Below are 20,492 nucleotides of genomic sequence, written 5' to 3'. Positions count from 1 at the left end.
GACAAAGAGGTGCTCCAGGTCAAAAGGTTGATTAAGGATGGTATTTTTTACCTCTTGTTTAAAGCCAGTTAGCCTGAGCCAGGCATGTCTGCATAGCAAGGCACTGGTATTTAGTGCACGGGACGCAGTGTCTGCTGCGTGGAGCACAAATTTAATGGATGCATTAATAATAAGTTTGCCTTCTTGTATAAGGTAATTGGCTTTGTCCTTATATTTTTGTGGTAGGTGTAGAATGAGGTTATATAGCTCATCAAAGTGAGCCCTATCATACCTTGCCAGACTGGCTTGTGTGTTCGCTATTTTCTATGAATTTGCAGCTTGAGACTCCATACGTTTGCCTGATGAGTCTAGTAATTTAGATTCTTTATCAGGAGGTGGAGTGTCACCTGACTCCTGAGAGTTTGCTCTTTTACGTGCCATTGGCTACAACTAAGGAATCTAAAGGAAGCTGACCTCTGATGTATATGGGGTCAGTGGGAGCGGCCTTGTATTTTTTATCTATCCTGTGGTTAAGAACCCTAGCTGTAACTAGGTCTTTAAACACCTCAGGGGCGAGTTTAAGAAACCCTTTAAGCATTGTCAAGATGTGGGTAGATGTGTGGCTGGTCAAAAGTTTCTAAAAGAAAGTCATCTTCTACAGGGTCTGAGTGTAGTTTGACTTTATGGTAAGTTGCAGCCCTATTGATTAACTGGGCAAAACCCACATTGTCATCTGGTGAAGATGCTTTTGAGGGATCGAAGTCCGGATCATTATTTAGATCAGGATCCATATTATAGTCATACCATGGGTCTGGTTCATGTGGTGGATCATCAGGATCTAATGGCACCATTTCTTCATCTTCTTGTCCATCCTCATGTGCTTTTTCAGATGCGGACAGGTGGATGTTGAGCCAAATAGCAGTCCTCTTACATATGGATAAAAAATAAATATCTAACAAGGATCTCCCCTCTCTCTTTTCCATTTACAGTTCACGGTCCTGATGAGAACTCTATATTAAGAGAGTTCGAAACGCGTAATCAAATGATATTTGTATTGTGCTGATTTTTTCTTGAAGTTACATTCCATGGCCTTTTCAAAAATTGTATATAAATTTGTATATGTTTGTATAATAAGATTTTTGATATCAGAGTGTGAGTGTGTTTGGAGTGTGCGAGACAAAGATCTTTAGTGAAAGTGTGTATGAATGTTATGAAGGGGATGTAGTACAATATGGAGCAATTGTAGGTTTATGTCTTTTGTAATGTTTCTTTGAAATGTAAAAATTTGAAAAAAACGAATGATCTAATGACAATTTAAAATGAAATAAAAATCAAAAGGATTGATTAAAAAAATAAGATAATGTCCACATAGTGTTCTATTCATGTGTGAGATAGAGAATCAGACAGGTTGTACTAATAGAGGCAGCATTGGCACCGTTTTTGTAGTAAATCTAAGGCAGGGTTTGGCCTTGCTGCTTGGGAGCCCATACCCAGTGGAGTTTAGTGGTCATCCTCATGTGCATCATCACTATCCAGTGGTTGTGGAGAATGTGGTGGTGAAATGAGCAAATTCGGGTTAATTGGTGAAGGGGGTGAAGGTGGTGGTGAAGTATTACTAGCCATATGTAATTTCTTTGGAGGAACTGTTGCCTGTGGTAAAGGTTCTGGTTTCCTCTTTGCAGGTGGTTTGGTAATTATGTGACCAGTCATTGGATGGATTAAGATGGTGGTTTGCCTTGGATCCGGAAGAAAAAGTTATTCGGTATCGACCGTTTTCTTTGGCGTGGAAGATTCATCCTTCGAAACTGGTTAATGTCAGATCGTTCTGTGATCTCTAAATGCGAATGTTAGTCTGTGCCACTAAATATTTTACGTTTCCATATCAGTATGGTATGAACTACATTGAACTTGCATGGCATGACTATTGGCAACCTGACGGTGCATTAAACAATTAGTGACTGTAGTGACATTGTGGGTTCTTCATTATTAACATACCTGGACCCTATATTATTATACGTGAGCAGAGGTTTTCTATTTACTGTTTAGTGGCCATTTTGACCAAACATTTGGGGATCTGGTGGTTTTCCTTACCTTAGTGCACCATACCATATTTCATGCGTCAACCTTAACTCTTATGTGACAAGACGGTAGAGAGTCAATTTCCTACTTCCTACCACCAACTTTCTATATCATCTGAAAACAAAGACATAGTGGGGGTGGTTGGGTAGAGGGGGGGGGGGGGAAAATATAGTGGGTAAATATTATGCCACATCGGAGCCTTACTGGGTAGTAGCTGAGCAAGCACACAGCACTGTGGAGTCACCATGGCTCTCTGGCCACTCCCAGTTATTCAAGCTGATAGAGGACCTGAAAGTGTTGGCGCAGAAGTTTCAGCGACGAGGGAGCTATGGAGGACAAGGAGGATCTTTGACACTGCACAACCCTGGGCTCTTTAGGTGTGGGCTTGTGTGAAAGGGGGGGCTAGACATGATGCGACTCGACAGAGGAGGCATGCGTGAGCACAGGGGTAATTACCAGATTTCCCCATCTCGATGAAAACGGGACAAAGGAAAAACCCTACAATGGAATATGAATCACTAAATGCACTGATTGAGAGGGGATCAGGCCCATGCATATATTTATCAAACAGCAAGCTCCTGCCGGGACAAATAAAGCAGGGCCACCTCATTACTCCCAATGCCTTTAATGTTGCACAGAGAGGGAACAGGTCTGTTGAGGACGGACTCCCCTGGAACATCTCAAACATTCGAAGGAATCCCCCGGTCAACGCGATCCTAAATGCTGTGCATCATGGCTAAAGAATATTTATACAAACAAACCTATCACATGGCTGTCTGCATTATTTTTCAGGCCGACGATGCAGTGCTTGTTTCCTTTTTACTTACCGCTCTGCATGAAAGGAACATTATTTTATTTTTAAGGTTGGTGGGAAGTAACAAGAGGATTAAGGAAGCAGCACGGTGATGGAAAAAACAGAGAACTCAGTTAGGAGAAGCAACTAGAAGCGAACAGGTGATGTGCACAAACAACAATGGGAGCATAAGAGAGGAATAGAGTGCAAGGGAAGAAAAGCATACGAGTAAGAGCAATGTGGTGCTGGGGAGGACCACATGGGTGAGAAAGGAACGCGTAGGGAAAGCACACAAGGGTTCGTGTATCACAGGGGAGAAGCACACGGATGAAAGAGCAACACACAGCAAAGTGGATGGGGGAGAGAATCACACTAGGAAGACAGCTAGAAAACACATGCACAGAAAGCTTAATGCAAAAGAAAAAAGTAGTTCTTTAAAAGTGAATGGTGGAAGGACAAGTACATTGACAATGCTACATGGGTGAGATAGACACCAGACAGACTAGGCAAGCCAATGAATCAGTAAGCAAATGAGCGATGGTAAAGCCAACCAATGGTCAACAATGAGCAGGCTGCAAACTCCTTTATGTTCTTGGTAAGCTCTCAATATGTCTTTTGCAAATAGATAGTCATGCGGACTGTTAAGCTCGAGATAAAAAGGGCCACAGACTCCACAAAGCAAAGTTCAGGAGAAGCAAAGTTAATGGAAGGGTAAAAAACCATGCAGAAGAAACCCAAGGCATGGGTCTCACATGCACAGGACTCATTAGCAAAGTTCCTTTCAGACAAATCCTTGCATACTACTAAGCTTCTGCAGGGGGAGTTGGTAGTCAATCTCCTCACACAGGAAAAATTAATTTGATGAATACGGTTAACCATAACTCCCCTCCAATGCATTTTTCATAACCTTATACTTCACTCAGGACATCACAAAGGACATCATCGCTTACCCCACTGGGGAGTTAAAATGACCTCACCATTGACATTGATGCCATGCAATAGTATGTGCTACGGATTGATCTTGCAGTAAACGAGAAGAACTGAATTACCTTGTACTATTCGTCAAGATAAAACATTTCCAGCAGGTATTCTGGGTCAAGCAACATATGGTATTATGGCATTCCATGTCTAACAATAGACTACACTAGTACAGTTAACAGATGTGGGATTCTGGTCTTTCCACATGTTTGCTACTACATTTCTTGAGTTTTGATTGTATGCTGCATTTCTACTATGACTTTATTAAGCTTGCACTTTTCCATTCATCCGATTAGATAGGTCATCAATTGTAATTCTTTGGCAACACAAGCAAACTATTTTGCTAATAGTCGTACTGTAATTTGCGCTTAAACTGCAATTTTAACCACGGTCACTTATTTTGTTCTACTCATTTTAATGTAGAATGATTAGGAACAAGTTACTTACCATGTGTAATGACCTTCCTGGTCCATACCTGCAAATTTCATTCCTCAAGAATCTATTCTAGGTATCAGACTGGACTGGGACTTGCTACAGCAGCTCCACAGCGATGAAATCAGAGAGGCATAAAGGGCAACATTATGCACACGGACATCAGTTCTCATCCTTTATTCCACATCCTTAGAGACAGAGATTAGACTGGAAAATTAAAAGGAATGCAATGCAAAGAATCAACTTGGAAGCCTGTTGCTCAGATTTGGGAGACAGGCATGCTGGTGAGGTATGGGAAAATAGATAGGGTACGCACCAGAAAGATTATAATTTGTTCTTTTGATAGATGGTCTGCAGATTCCACACCTCTTGAATCAAAATTTTGATTCAAAGCAAAATAGGTCTTTAAGGGGATGATGAAACCAAGAAGTTGTACAACACAGAACTGGCAAAATGGCCATCCATGCAGAGTTAAGAGTTGAGACAAATGCCAGGCAAAGGTATCAACTGCAGTCAAAGTCCAGCAGATATCTATAAACTAAACACCCCACTGTAACACTGAAAAGGAGTTTGCCATGGTGGGATGGGCCCTCATGCCCACAGTGGGCTTCGTCTTGGCAAGTGCATGGCTAATTTTGATCGAGCAGTTTATAAAGCAGTAAACTGTCTGCTTCTGTATTTTGCTTTGCCCTTCTTGGAACTAGTATTGCCAAGAAGAGCGGACGCTCTTAATTCTTGTTGAAGTAGAAACAAAGTCCTGCGAGAAACCAGATGAAGCAGCCTTTTGTTTCTCTTGGTGTGACGCAGAGAAAGACGGAGCAATTGACTATCATAGAAAGATTACATCTCATTTGGAAAGAAGTGAGTGTTGGGCCTGAAATTGTAATATCAGATTTCCAATGTTCCCTCTAATTTTTTCCTCTGTGTGCGCCAGTGTAGGGTCTCTCTGCGCTGCAGACATGGCTTTGTGCGCCAGGAACCAAACCATGCGTGTGGGTGCAGAGCCAAATATCAATCCAAACTTTTGCTTAAAAAAGTGAAAAGACAGTGCATTTCCACAAATACAGCACCACGTTAAAGGTCTTGAGGCAGGTTTGCTATTTGGATAAACCCGCCATGACATGAATTGGTGACACAGGCAAGTACACTTCGAGTTTAGAAAAGCGCAAGATTCCAATGGTGGTGCCTTCATAAGGTTTTACTGCTGTAGGTGTATTATAAATCTGGATGCAGAGACCGAAAGATGCAGCAAAATACCAATTTCCACTCTTTCCTATCTCTGCTTTCTCCTTTTGTGCCTGTTTTCCGGTCTTTCTCTTCCTCCTTCTTTCCAGTTGGTGTGTTTCTCTCTCTTTTGCTCGCGGTCAATACGAGATGAAGAAAAATAAATGGCAGTCCATAAAAACGAGTGAGGATGAGACTACCGACTCAAATTAACCACTGGGCACATGTAACGAAGAAAAACATGTAAAATGTAATGGGTATTATCATCTTCCTTTGAACACAGTGAAGGGTTGTAGTGACCGGATAGTAAATTACGGAGCCCCAAGGAGAAGTGTGCACCTCACCTAAATCCTGCGATGGCCTCACAGCACCACAACACAACATGGATACAAATTTGTACTTTCCATTGGTTAAAATGTTTAATTAACAAAAATACAAGTGGGACGTTCAAATGGTTTGTTAATGCCCTCAGAAAATATGGGTTTTTGTCAGGTGTCTAGCCTGTTTCACTATGGCATGAACTGATGTGGTATCAAACGTATATCAAAAGCAGTAAGTTGCAAACTATTAGTAGTTGACAGTGGCAAAAAAAAAATCATCCCTATGAATTTCTTTCTGTTAATCATTAAGTGGAGATTGTGTGTTTTTTCATTTTTAAATTGCTGTTTTAAATGTCTATTTAGCTGGCTGTAGGGGAGATTTGATGCCGGCTTCCTGCAGTGTCAAACAGACGCCCAGCTGCAAAGAAAGTTTTTTTTTTTTTGCTTTCACGTTTTAGAGAGAGTGGGAGGCTACTCCGGTTGCCTGTAAAGCTAGTTATTCAGACCATAGTCTGCCTCAAAGAAATGTGAGAGGGCAGGTAAGGGGGATTTTTAGAAGTGCTGGCTGAACAAAGAGGAAAAAACTAAATCTCAGTGATGTGTTTAGCTTACTACACCACACCTAGCACCCAAGGACATGCAAGGGCTGCTCGCCACTGGACATCTGATGCATAAACGGAGTGGCTATGTGGTTGCATGTCACCATATAGTTCCAGACACACACTTACTTGGCCCACCATCCTGGGAGAGCTGGAACATAATTCTATCCTGGGCCTAAAAAGGGGTTCCCCAGCTGCAGTGTTGTATTTTTATAATTCCCCGTTGCAATGGTAACCTTTTCCTCTTTTAATATTCTGCCTTCAGTGCCTAAAAACACGGAAGCAGGGTAGCACTCTTGGGGGTGCTTATGTGGTGAATGACTCCAGGACGGGTAGATCAGATGAGTCGCATGTCTGGTGAGTAGGCAGGTCCAAAGTGAAACTAGATCAAAGAATAGTATTATGGAGATGCAAACAAGTAAAGGAGAAGGGCAGAAAACAATACTGGTTTTATTTAGTGTAGATGCTCAGCCTAACATACAGCTTGGCCAGTCCACCACCTATAAAAAAAACTGAGGCGCAATAAAATTGTTGTGCGGTGGACAAAAAAAATTCAATGTATTTAAAACTCAACATGCTCCTGTGTATATGTCCTGGCTTTAAAACAAACTCCCAAAATGTATCTATGTATTCAGTAGGTTAACTACTATGATCAATCTAATTCCACCGACATGGGGGTGGGCGGGAGGAACAAACAGGGGATGAAAGACCGTCGTGCTACATACAACACACAGGTCATAACAGGCAGCAGGCACCACCAAACGGAGACAGTCCAGCAGCCTCAGTGGCGGCACTCACAGGAGAGCCACACAGAGCAAGGCTAAGGGCTAATTGTGAAAATATTCCTGTTAATAGCAGCGCAGTAGGGTGCTGCAATCAAGAAAACATTCACAAGTGCCTACAATCAGCCCTCAGCCACGCTCCATTAAGAGAAGAAATGCAGCAAGCACAAAAGCACGACGAGCGCTTTACACATCGTGCTTTTAAACTTGATGTATGCCTTTTCTTAATAGAGCGCAGCTGCGGGCTGATTGTGGATGGGAATATGGAAGTGGGCGTCCTTTAGGCCCAGAGTGGATAGAAAGACGTCTTGTTGAAGCAGTGGGAGCACCTACTGGAGGGTGACCATGTGGAGGTGGTCTGATTGAGTATAAAGTATCAGCTCTCTGAGGTCCGCTATAGGCCTTAGAGAGCCATCCTTTTTTGGAATCAAAAAGTACAGTGAGTATACTCCTGTTCCCTGATGATGGAACGGGACTGGTCCTATGGCATGTTTTTGTAAGAGAGAGAGAGAACTTCTTGTTTTAGGAGTGTGAGATGTTCTGGTGACATTACACGTTGCTTTGGAAGAATACTTGGGGGAGTACTGGTAAGTTCCAGGCAGTAGCCATACTGGATAATTTGTCTTACCCACTTGTCTGAGATAATGGAATTCCAGACAGGTAGGGGAGAGACGTCCCCCAACAGGAGTGGGATGATCAGGAGTAGTAGAGGGAAGTCACTGCTTATTGGCAGGGGAAGTGCAGGTGGAGTTAACTGCTTCTTCCCTGGTTCTTATTCCCTCTGTAGTTTCCTCTGGGGAAGTTAGAGTGGTTGTTACCTTTGTACGAGGAGGAGGGATTTTCTGATGACACTTTTTGAGTCACCCCTATATAAAAGGAGTGGCCTCCATGGACTTTGCTGTTTGTGTCTTTCTTCATTTTCTCTAATTAAGTGTCTACTGATGGCACTAATAGATGCTCTTAATCAAAGGGCTGGTTAAGTATGGAGGATTGTACCTCCTGCTTGAATCCAGAGATTCGAAGCCAAGCATGTCGGCATAAGAGTAAGCTATTGTTGATGGCGCGGGATGCTGTGTCTGCTGCATCTAGCCCGCATTTTATGGAAGTTTTGGTGATGAGCTTCCTTTCCTGGATGAGGTCGTTAGCTTTAGTCTAGTACTGATCCGGTAGGTGTTGCATGAGTTATTCAAACTTGTCATGTTGAGCCCTATCATAGCGTACTAACAGAGCCTGAGCATTGGCAATATGCAAATGATTAGCCGCTTGGAAGGCCACTCTTTTGCCTGAGGCATCAATAAAAAGTTTGGACTCCTTATCAGGAAGAGGGGCGTCGCCTGTGGTTTGAGAATTAGCTCTCTTATGGGCGTTAGTTACAACAAGAGTCTAGAGGCAACTGGCACTTAATATATGCTGGGTCTGTAGGAGCAGGTTTGTATTTTTTATCCACTCTAGGTGTTAGCATTCTGGCTCTAACTGGGTCAGTAGGGGCAAAGGTGATACAGGAGCCGCAGTTTTTGGGTGAGTGGGCACAGGGGGATCTGTACTCACGGTACGTTGACCCGGAGTGATGATCGGTTCTTCTTCCATGTCGGCTACGAACACGGAGACCAGTTCTTCTTCCTCGGCTTCTGGATCCAGTTGGTGGGAGTCCATAACTTGAATGGAGTCTGATCCATCAACTGCTGGCGTGGGTAGGCCCGACTGACTGCCTCGAAGTTTCCGATATAAGGTTTTCAGACTATGCGCGTCGAATGGAAACTCTGATCGATACACAATACCGTTGAGGGTAGAGAATTGTGCGGTGAACGGGTTCGCAATACACATCCGAACCCGATGGCTGAAAAAAAACAATTTGGGGATGGAGCCGATGCCCATGAGCACTTTCATCAAAAGGAGGAGTCACCTACCTCGTGACTATAAGACTTCTTCAAACAATAAAGTGCAAACATCAGGACCCAATACCAGATGGCGATTTATGCTAAAGCGTATGATCTACAGCTCATATGCCTCAAACAAATTCTTTCTTGCCGTATAATAGCCCATGGCTATTACACATTTTGATTCACTGTTCAGGGGAGCAGACAGAAACAAGTTTGGGTTAACTTCAATACAAGAGGAGGCCCACCAGTCTTGCAGGTGAAGGATGAGCCAATATAAACTTGGGGTTGTTTACGGCCGCACAATAGCAATGAGCAACTTGGAGGCTCACTGTGGAATCGAGGCCAGTTTGTCCAGTGTAACAAAGATACAACCCTGAAGTACCTTGGTGAAGGGCAGCACTGATTTCCAGGAAGAGGACAAAATGATGTGAAACCTCTGCAAGCATATCATATTTTTTCTCTACAGGCAGAATATCACCAGCACCTCTGTGTCTTGTACCAAGTAGGCGGGATCTGCAGGGCACAACGTGCCCATACTTTAATTTCTTTAAGTCTGTTCTACTTTAAATATAAAAAAAGTGTGCTAGGACTGGATTGTTGGTTCTTTCCTAAAAGTGTCTAAATATGGCCCAGAGTTCTGCACTCTGAGAATGGCTTCACCCATCACCACAACTCTCTACCCCTCTGTATTTGCGCATAAGTGGCTTCACTGCTGTACTATAGGGCCAGTCAATCACAATCTTAGCAAATGCATTCAAAAATGTCTACCTGTGACAGCTTTACAGTGACTTAAACCATACCTGTGTGCCCCTACTGGGATTGTGACCAGTACAATAGTCAGATCAGGATCATTAGTGTCCCCGCCCATGACCTAACCCGCCCTTTATTATTGGGCTCATCACTGGGAATGAAAATCCTTTGTTCTGTAGCAGTAGGGAGAGGATCCTAAATGTCCAAAACGGTTTGTCATCCAGAGCCCTTTCTATAGCCCTCTTTTGCCTCAATGGACAGGCCTACCTAGTAGGGCTGCCACCGTTCCAAAAGAGAAATACTGGCAAGTTGTTCATGTTGTAAGAGTCTGCAAAGGCCCAAACATGATCCTTCGATATGTCTTTAGACAAAATCGTATATATTAATTTGTAACATGATCTTTCTGCCTTTGTTTCCTGTAATTATAAACGCCGGGGTCATTAACATTGCTCTAGAACATTTGTTAAAGTGCTTTCTTTTTAGATTTGTTCTTTGAGATATATATATATATATATTTAGGTGGGAAAATGAAAGCCTCAGGAGATTTTCCTAATGTTTGTACCAGCTGGGGCCATAAAACTGGTCATGCTAGCCAAGTGGTAACCCTACTTCCTAGGTCTCACAGCCTAGGTTCAGACTACAGGGCCACTCTATCAGGCACCTGTATTGGAGGCTGCCTTCAACTCTAGAGGAAGGCTGTCCAGACCACAGAAGTCACTTAGCAGCGGTAGCTGGAACCTAGAGTGGTTCAGCCCTAACAGCTAGTACAACCAGATTTTATTCCTGCGGACAGTCTTAAATTTAAGGGGCAGACCCGATTGACCTCAGAAGCCAAGGTCTACGTAAGCAGCTGCTACCAAACCGCAAAGAATTTGATCTAGTTAGGGAGAAATAAAAATCTTTGTAGCAGGTTACATCTATTTGATATCAGGAATATGATCATTTGTTTCAGAGAGTAAAAACAAATACAAATTGCATCCCTGACAGCCTAAAACCATTAGCACACATTATGGGGACCTTTGGTACATTCACTCCAGAATGTGAATATGGCTTTAGTCTAATGAATGAGGAATTCTATCAGTCAATCGTTTGTCTTCTATAATGTTCATAAAAATCAGGTGAATTTAAACCAGGATTGTGTGCTCAAATTTTTGGAAAAAGGCAGAAGAAACGTGAATGAACGAAACTACATGGCTTGAAGACAAGTGGCTCGTGATTACACTTATAAGGGACATTCGGTGATTGGAAACTTATTGCACTTGATGGTTGCATTTTAATGTCAATAACCCATATATTAAACCTCAAATAAAACTGTGTACTCTTCAGTTGAATTAAATATTTTCATAAGCTGTAACAGGTCATTGAAATGTTAACCAAATGTTAAAAATTGGCATGTTGCGCTCTTTTAGACATGTATCTGATTCAACTCCACTGACCCAATCCCCCCCCCTCCCCCCCCCTCCCAAAGATCCCCTACCGTTTTTTTTGGGAACTTCGACCTCTGTTTGTTTAGGACTGCTTTAAAATGAGGCGATTTCATTTGAGAGTGAGCCAAACAAACAATCAAGGTCAGCATCTGGTGAAGTCTCCAGGCCCATGACATTTTAAAAGGCCAAATAAAGATCTCCAAACATGTCAGAAGGAGGAAAATCGATTGCTTCATATCCAGGAACCTCATCATGGTAGATGATGCTAGTCATCTGAATAAAGTCAGAGTAAGACACCATAAACTCATCTAGACATGGAAAGCAACATGCACAACGCAGATGCTCACAAAGGAACTATTAAACAGGTGTGATTCAACTCTTAATTTTAGTCAGCCCAGGGCCACATCTAAAATTGGAGCTTTGATTGCTATCAGAAGTAATTGAGGAATTCAGCTGCAACAAGATTTTAGCACCGCAATAGGTGGTCAAGTGGAGTCATGAAGTGGCTCATCAGCAGAGGAACAGTCAAAGGTCCTGCAGGTGCCATGGGACCCCAAAGGCACATCAAAAGTAGAAGGGGGGGGGGGGGGGGATTGGAGTTGAAAAAGCCCAGCAAAGTCTCGAACGAGGCTGGACACTGAAGAAAGTCACAAAATATAGAATTCTCAAAGGTGGGAGCTGGCGGGGGGGGAGGGGGGGTGCGGCGTGGGTCAGGCTCAGTAGATGCTGTGGTTGGGGAATAGTGCAGCTGTCATAGTCTTGCCCTACAAATGGAAACGATACAGAGAAACAGAACTCCTTATGCAATGCTTCTCGTGTGCTTTTGCAGGCAGGCTCATCTTTCAAATAATGCTCCGAAACTTAACTGTAGGGATGTCCTACACAGATTTGGAGCAAGAGCAGTGACGGCCTCATCATCAAGAGCTTTGCTTTCTGCCCATTGATCGCCTTATGCTAGTATACTCGTCACACTCTGCGGAGTGAATACCTGTGACCCAGGTACAAGAGATTAATAATGAGGAATTGAAATGGACACCTGCTTTTGACAGGAAGCATCTCTCTAGAACACAAACGCTTTCGGCTGTAACATGTCCTTAGTAGCACTGCAAAAAGTGAAAAGTTGTGCAACAAAGAGAAAGCTCCAGATCCAGGTATGAATAAAAAAAAAAAAATGTAATGGACATCAGTGCAATGGGCGTGCCATATACGGCTCCATTATGTCATGTCCGAAGGAGGTGCCAGAGTAGTTGGGGCCATGAGTAATCCCTGCTGGTGTGGGAGATCTACATCAACTTTTCCAGACCCAGTATGGTGCTTGGAGAAAATGTAAGTGGTGAGGAGTATGCACGTGGAAGAAAACATAAAAAGAAATGGGCTCAAGGTGCTCAGCACAAATGAAATTTAATTTGAACACTAAAACTTGCACCTCAGACCAGTAACAATCTTCAAAAACACAATCTTATACGATGAACTGTAAAGAGTATTATTTTACCTATGGTCGATGTAGGTTTGAGTGGATTAAGCCTATTTTCTTGAGGGTGACTTTCAGAGTTTCGAGTTGCAAGAGGTTTGGCTACAGGTGCAGTAGATTTATCATTTGAATCGCCTGTCCATCGAAGGGTAAACTGAAGTGTAGGCCCCTGGGAAAAGGTTTCAAAGGGTGGTAATCGCTGCAAAGTAAAATAAAAAAGAAACAAGGGCAAATAAGATATTAATCTGGAATAATGAATACTGCTCATACCATGAGTTTACTAACAGCAGTCTGCTCTCAAAAGTACAGTGCTGTCACACAAATAATTACCATTATTCATCCTCCATTTCATTTTGCTCACGGGTCATCCTGTTCTAAACTCATAAAATAAACATACTGTCAAAGTGGTTATTATGTATACCATACAACCAAACATTCCAATGATGTTCAGCTATTTTGTCAAGTGTACAGAGAAAAGACAAACAGTTGTTTGCTTTATATAGATACAGCATTGTTTTCAGGTGTAGGTGGCATTATTATGGTTCATACTTTGATATTTATTTTGCATAGCTTTAAAAAGTGAACAGTGCCCACAGGGAGTAATCTCTTCTAAGGGAGGATCGAGCAGCTTGGCCTGGTGGAGTGACCTGGCTATTGGCATGGACGAGTTAGGCTCCGGGAACCATTCTTCAGAGGGTTGCATTAAGCTGTCGACATTAGAGTCCTGCAAACAGCAGCAGCAGCGCCCCTCTCACTTGTCTCAAATGATTCCGATGAAACTACTAATAATCATTTTATTTTTACTTCCCACAGGTGATGTTTTTAAAATTCCATGATGCCCCTTCCTTCCACTCCAATTTCCCTCTCGCTCCATGCTGCCCATGCACCAACAAACCCCTTCTCCCCATCAACAACCTGGATCTGGTGTGACACAGCTAAGCTACGGCGAGTTGAGGGAGGTACCAAGGTGTAATCACCCAGTAACTAACCACTAAACACAACTGGTCCTGCTGCTAGCTTTTTATTCACCAGCAGCAGTGTGAGCTCTAAATTTCTTCTTTCCGCCTAGGGTGCTGTCAGAGCATTGTCTGGCTTCGTGTGAAGGGAGGAGGAGCAAGTGAAAGAAGCATGGGCCAGTGACAAGGCCTTGAAACAGTGTCAGGGACAGATACCTCGAACTCCTCCCCCCCATCCCACGGAAGTAAGAGGATAAAGTAGGACTCTTCTTTTGACCAGGGAAGGCAGGGGGTAATGTAGTATCTGGAAAGAAGCCAAGAACAATAGGGTGTGGAAGGGGGAAGGGGGGGTGTTACCCCTCACACCAGGGCCTCAAGTGGCAAGTCTACCCCCAGAAAAGTAACTGTGTAGCCAGAACTACCTGAAGGGTGGGAAGAGAACAACTTGCCACTGTGCGGGCCAGTGTGCCCATGGAGGTCCCACAGAAGCTGAACGTAGGCAATTTTCAGGAGTTGTCTGTGACATCCACACAAAAAAGAATAGGCGTAGTAGAGGCGGGAGATGCTTAGGAACTGGTAAAAAACAAGAATGACATACAAGAAGAGTGGCTTCCCTCCCTCACCTGTGCTGGTAACTGGAAATCCAATGGCGCAGGAGAGTGGGAGGAGAGAAATAAACAGATAGTCCATTAAGAAGTCTATGAAGTATTCAGACCATCTCCCACTGGGAGATAGGTTCCTCGTTAAAGCACAGAGTGCAAGTAGCTAGTGAGGGGAACTAAGCACACCCTGTGTCTGCACCTTATACATCAGAACAAGTGGGAGCCTATGAGAACATGTGACAACCTAACAAAGGCCAGCTGGTCAAGGATCCCCCTCCCCTCTCTAGAGAGATGGGGAAAAGTAGTTAAATTAAACAAAAGAACTGGGTCAATTGAACTGGGCCATAAAAGATCAGCTTAAGGGAACGTGGCGCCACAACACCAGAGCAGAGGTGAACCACTTTTGAAACAAAAGAAATATAGCAAGCTCAAACAATACTAACAGGAGAAAATGAACAGGAACATCAGAGCAGAGCTTAGAGAGCATCATCATATCAAGCTGCAGTATCCTCTGAATCTACCTAGAATCACAAAATCAAAAGCTGGATTATGCGGAGTGGAAGAAAAAAGCTGGGCCATGCAGAGTGGAAGAAATAAAGATGACCATCGGTATAAAATTGCTGTCTACGAACAAGTACGAAGAATGAACATGGCAAAAAGCAATCATTTATCCAGAAGAGAATCAGAAGAACCATCCCAAAAAGAGCGAGGCAGAGAGGCCTCATACAGGAGTTCCTAGTAAACTTCTTGTTCGATATCAAAGCCAAAGTGGGAAAGGCCTGCACTAACTGACTAACTTGCCTCCAAAGAACTGCAGGGAGAAGTGTTGAAACTAAGGGATAGGGTGAACATCCCTGAACGCATGTTAGACACATACAGAAGAACACTAACAAATCTAGGCAGAAATTCAAAGACTGAAGAAGCAGAACACTAAATTACAAGCTAGACAGGTGGATCTTTATTATCACTCCAGCAGAAACATAAGGAACTGGAATGTCCCTAGGTGAACAGAGGGGAAAAGCATTCAAGAATTTCTTAAGAACCTTATGCATCACATCTACAGCAATCCATAGTTCTCATGAATCCAACTACATCACTTCTTATAGTACGATCACCAAGACCGCAAAAAAGATCTCCCCAGAGATATTCTATTTTTGTAAATATAGAAGACCATTATCAAACAATCAAGGACAAATTAAGAAATCATACATAAAATACAGTTATAACAAGAACTTTCGACTACAACGCTACACTAAAGGAAAGAATCCCAATGAATAACCAACTTCCTTATGATACCTTACCAATGGGGTCACCCTTTTTGTACCATTTTTGTACCCTCTTCAATTCAAGGGCCAAAGAAAAGTGACACGCTCCATAGGAGAACCACAGAAAATCCTTGGATTGAGCGAGAATACTGAAACAGACATTTCAAGGAAAACACGAGCAATGGCAGGAAGCCCAAGAAACTAACTAACTTACACCAAGTATGGCACGTGCAAAAGGCCACCAAGAAAGCTATCATGAATTGGCCAGGAAGAAAAGGATGTTCTGCAACACTAAAAGACAATGATAAAGCCCATGAAATCCAGGAAGTAAAGCTGATGATGCAGAGAAATTTAACAGTTGACTCCCAAGTTCTAGAAAAATCAAGAAACCAGAATGGGGCTGGGAGGTAAGAAGCAGTGAGTGGGAGGGCAGAAAGTTGATCACAAAGAAGGTGCAAATCATATTTAGATGAAAATTGGCTCACACACCACTTGAACTAGTATCTCGGTACAAAAGGGAGAGGGCACAAGTCCACACACAACCCCTAAAATACGGAGAAGGAATTATGGCCGGGATAAGAGAAGAAATGCTGGCCTGTTGGCTGTAGCAAGGATAATGGTGGGTTTTAGGAAGTTAAAGGTACTATGGATAATAATTAGAGAAAGAACAAAGAATAAATCATCCTACTAACTGTAAATTTTCTCAAAAATAATAAAAGATCTGGAGACATACAAAAGGCTATGATTCGGATTGCTGATCGTTTTACAAAAGACCCACCATTATACAAAAAGACATGTACCACATGCAACACGAAGATAAGTCCCACCAGCTCTGGGATTCAGCTATTAAGACAGTAGAAAGACCAAACCTTACAAAAGCACACTTAGGCGGAGAGGAAGTAAATGGCTAAAGAGACAAAGATGGCTGCTTTGTGAAACTCCAGAACAAGTAACATAATCAAGCTTCTATTTCTATTAATCTTTATGTGCCAAACACTGCCCAGAAGCCATTCTTGCATGTTTTGTCTTAGGACCCAAGAAGGGCACTGTCAATTGGAAGGCAATTTCTGTTATTTATTAAGTCTTTATTTTACGACAACAAAACCTGATAACCGGTACAGTGCACATTTGCATAAAACTTGGCTGAATTGTGGATTTAGTCTGTTTCTGGACAATATAGCATGACCATATTTCAACCCATTTTATTCTCCCAACCTCCCACATTGGTAGGCTTTCTATCCAGGATACCTATCGTCCCTAGGCTCAACCCTAGTTTCCATTCCCTCTGCCTGGACTCAGGTGGTGGCAGATCCTGTGGCCCCATATCTCAATGTATTAGTGTTGACAATCGCATGAGTTATGAACCGCCTTTTCAGTGATCGATCAATAGTCTATGCCCCTAATCCACTCCTGCACCAGTGGTGTGGTGTAATGGATCTCCAGTATTTGGCTACTACGCACCCAAAACCACGTAAAGTCCTTTGTCCCTGGTGGCCATCCCATCCCAGAAATACTCCCAACAAATCTATTTTGAGGCCTCACTCTATTGGGAAGCCTATCACCTCCCCCAGTAGGAAGACGATTCTTTGCCAGTATTTGTGTATGGTCAGGCATTTCCATGCAGGACCAGTACCCAGTGGGGGTGCCACAATGAAGCACCTTGGGGTCTGGGCTCTGCCCAGCTGACAACTTGTGGGGTATTTCTATACTGGAGAAATCATCCCATATGACCGCGATGGGCAGGTGGAGAGGCATATCGATAGCAGAAGACAGCGGAACTGAGTGCCAGGACCAGCGAGCCACTTTCACCGTGGATTGCAGCAAAGAGAAACAAGCATTTGCAATGCAAATGGTCTCGCATTAGTAAAGTTTGAGGGATTAGTATTGTAAATGACAAATTTATTATTTATGTTTTTGTTTTGAAATTTTGGAAATTAATAACTGTCATTTACAATGCTAATAGTGTTAACTTGTGGAAATGTGACACCTATAGCATTTGTAATCCGTTGCTTGTGCTACACAAGGACCGATATAACAGCAAGTTTAAACATATGCAACAGAAGTAATGAGTGAGAGTTACCACGGACAGCAGGACGACGGCGGGGGTGAAAGGAACTACAGACAGCAAGAGGAGGGCAGGCCTGCGGCCGTGAATAAGTGACGGCGGGGGGCGGGGCAGCGAAGCCTTTGATGTGCCAAATGCTGCTGGGGAACCGAGTTGGAGCCTCGGCGTGGGCTCAGCATCCTGTGATTCTGATTAAATCACTTTATCTCCCTGCGCCTACCACACAATGAAAGTGTCCTTGTGTAACATAACTGGTGCTCATGTGAAGCGCTCCAATACCTGCGGGTCGAGTTCGCGTTATATAAAATCTGCACACAAAAGAAGCTATGAGCAGAATGGGCTGCAAGGCGATTCAGGGTAATCGCTGAAGAGTAAAGGGATCAATATACGCACATCCGTTTTAGTTGGAGAGCAAAGGTCACTAGTCTGAGTTTGGGAAGATCCAGAACAGATAGAAAGAGCGCATAGCTCTATTTTAGCAGGACTGGCTGGCTCAATCGAGGGCAATCTACCGAAATGAGTGGTGACATGTTTCCAAGTATCTCTAATGACAGGCAGCGCAGAATGCATGCATTCTTTATAGCAGACTGAGCATAAACGCAACTCAGGACCAGAGCAAGAGGAACATTTACCAAACAAGCACTGGGGGAAGAGAGCAGGGGAAGTAGAAGGTAGGCACGGCCTGCGGCCGTGAATAAGTGACGGCGGGGCAGCGAAGCCTTTGGTGTGCCAAATGCTGCTGCCAGGGGGAAGGCTTGGGCATGAGAGCAGGTCACGTGATTGTGATTCACGTGAACTGTTCAAAATACTCTGGGGCCTGAAGTTTGGTTTAGCTGCATTAGGGCTCTTTTCCTATTCCTGCGGAATAGGAAAGGCGAGCCCTAAAAAGGAAGGAGAAGGTTTACATTTTGTAAAAATTCTTTTTGGGGACAAATCCATTACCATAGCAACTTTGGTTTGCACGGCATAGACTGAGGCATTACTCCGCGCTCAAGAATCGGCATGTGTCTGCTCGAGCAACTGCTGTGCTTGCAGCCAGGGGCAGGTTGCTGAGCCGGTCGTGTGGTATCCTGAGCTCGATAATAGTCATCGCCTGCCTAGCCGCTGCAGTACCACTGAGATTTCCCACCTGACATCAGAATGGTGGTGTTTTTTTTTTCTCATCAATGAGATTCCTCTGCCCACATGCGTGGCCATCAAAGAGATTTATCTGCTTGCGTGTAAGGCCAGCCTCCAGATATTCTTGTGAGAGGCCCAGGAAGAGGACTAGCAGCGGTATAAATATAGGTGGAGGACAAGCAACAACTGGAGAATCACAATGCTAAGTTGTACTGATTCTGGGAAGGAGGCTGCACAGAAGTGATTTTGACATTCAGGAACATGGAAATAGAAAAAAGACTGGTGGCAGCAAGCAGTCACGCTGTACAGGGATAAAAGCAATTTGGAGCTGCTGGATCCTGGCACATGAATGAAGAGTGAGCAACAGTGACTATTTCTTTCTTTTTTGTGTCTAGACAACGGTGAGGACTTTTATTGTTTCAGTTTGTTTTAAGAGATCGGGATTGATGTTCAGTCAGTTGCTCCACCTCCCAAATTTCTGCAAAGTGCAGGCCGTCCTTTGATGCCATGAGAGGATTTAGAGCAAGTCGTTTGAGACTTATTTAGAGGCAGTGGGCAAGGATGTTTTTGTTGCCAACGTAAGTTGGCCATATTGAGGCATCATTTGGGTGTTGAGGGAAGGAAGGTATTGAAAACTTTGCCTATTCTTGTGAACAGTGAGGGCGTGAGGTCAATGAAGAGGTTTTTAATGAGGATGAAGTGCCTGATGGTGAATATACGGATGTTATTACTGCTTTAGAGGAGAATTTCAGGAAAAAAGTGAGCATTGTATTGGAAAGACATTTTTTTGTCATGTGCTCAGTTGCTAGGAGAAAGTGTAGAGCAATACGTGTCTATTAGAACTTTAGCAGTGACATGCAAATTTAAAGATATGCATGAAGAAATCATGAGATACAAGTTCATCACAGGGACTAAGAACATGAGAATTCAGGAGAAATTATTGGAATCGAAAGATCCTTCATTTTAAGAAGTAAAAAGAACCAATCACCGTTGCATGACATATGGAAAACAAGTCTAGGCCGGAGCTTAATGAGGGCATCGGGAAATAAGAGGGTGATTCTGATAAAATTCAGTTAGCACCAAGGACACAGAATGACGTCAACCCTTTTGTGACAAAATGTGAAACAAGTATGTTATCTTTGTTATCCCAAGACTAATTCTGGAGGACAAGCAATTTAAAGTTGACTGGTGCCAGGTATCCTGGAAATGCACTAAAGACCTACTTTTCCTGATTTCACAAACAGCGAAGCGCCTTTCTGATGCCCTATTAGAAAAAATCTCAGCTTTAGAAGCTACAATGAAGAGCGCCATTAACAAAAATAACAAAGCAGCCTTCACCACCAAGTTAGCTGAGATTAACCAAGAAATGGCAGACCATCACGAATTTCTCTTAAAACAAAAAACAACTAAACTCCGAAAAAACATCACAAAATTCGAGAAAGAGAAAGTCTACCCCTATCTTAAGGATGGTTTTAAAGGGAAAAGGACCAATTATTCTTCTGATGATAATTCAGATAACAACAACAGGCGTGGCTCTACGAGCAGCGATTCCAGTGGAGGCTATCCTGCAAGAAACACCCGGGCCCCACAACGCACCAACTGGCAGCAAGGCTACCAACAAGGTCCTACATTCCATGGCCCGCCTCATATGACACCACCTTGGCAGTACCCTTTCTTCCCACAAGGTCCTCCACAGTTTTACCCTTTGAATCCGCCACCTTTTCAAGGCAGAGGTTGGGGCAGAGGAAGAGGGCGAAAGCGAGGCAGGCAG

General features: G+C 43.3%; 1 protein-coding gene across 1 annotated transcript in view; it reads right to left on the bottom strand.

The window, feature by feature from the left end:
- Nucleotides 1–20,492, bottom strand: part of SUZ12 (SUZ12 polycomb repressive complex 2 subunit) — a 910,103-nt gene that overhangs the window by 403,269 nt on the left and 486,342 nt on the right. The window contains exon 10 of the mRNA XM_086930882.1: nucleotides 12,736–12,913. Coding sequence (XP_086787008.1) covers nucleotides 12,736–12,913 — 178 coding nt within the window. The remainder of the gene's footprint in view (nucleotides 1–12,735; nucleotides 12,914–20,492) is intronic.

The sequence above is a fragment of the Lissotriton vulgaris genome, chromosome 7 (genome assembly GCF_964263255.1).
Source record: "Lissotriton vulgaris chromosome 7, aLisVul1.2, whole genome shotgun sequence".
In the NCBI taxonomy this organism is placed as follows: domain Eukaryota; kingdom Metazoa; phylum Chordata; class Amphibia; order Caudata; family Salamandridae; genus Lissotriton; species Lissotriton vulgaris.
Note: the sequence above shows the minus strand (reverse complement) of the source record. Positions and strands in the feature narration are given on the sequence as shown.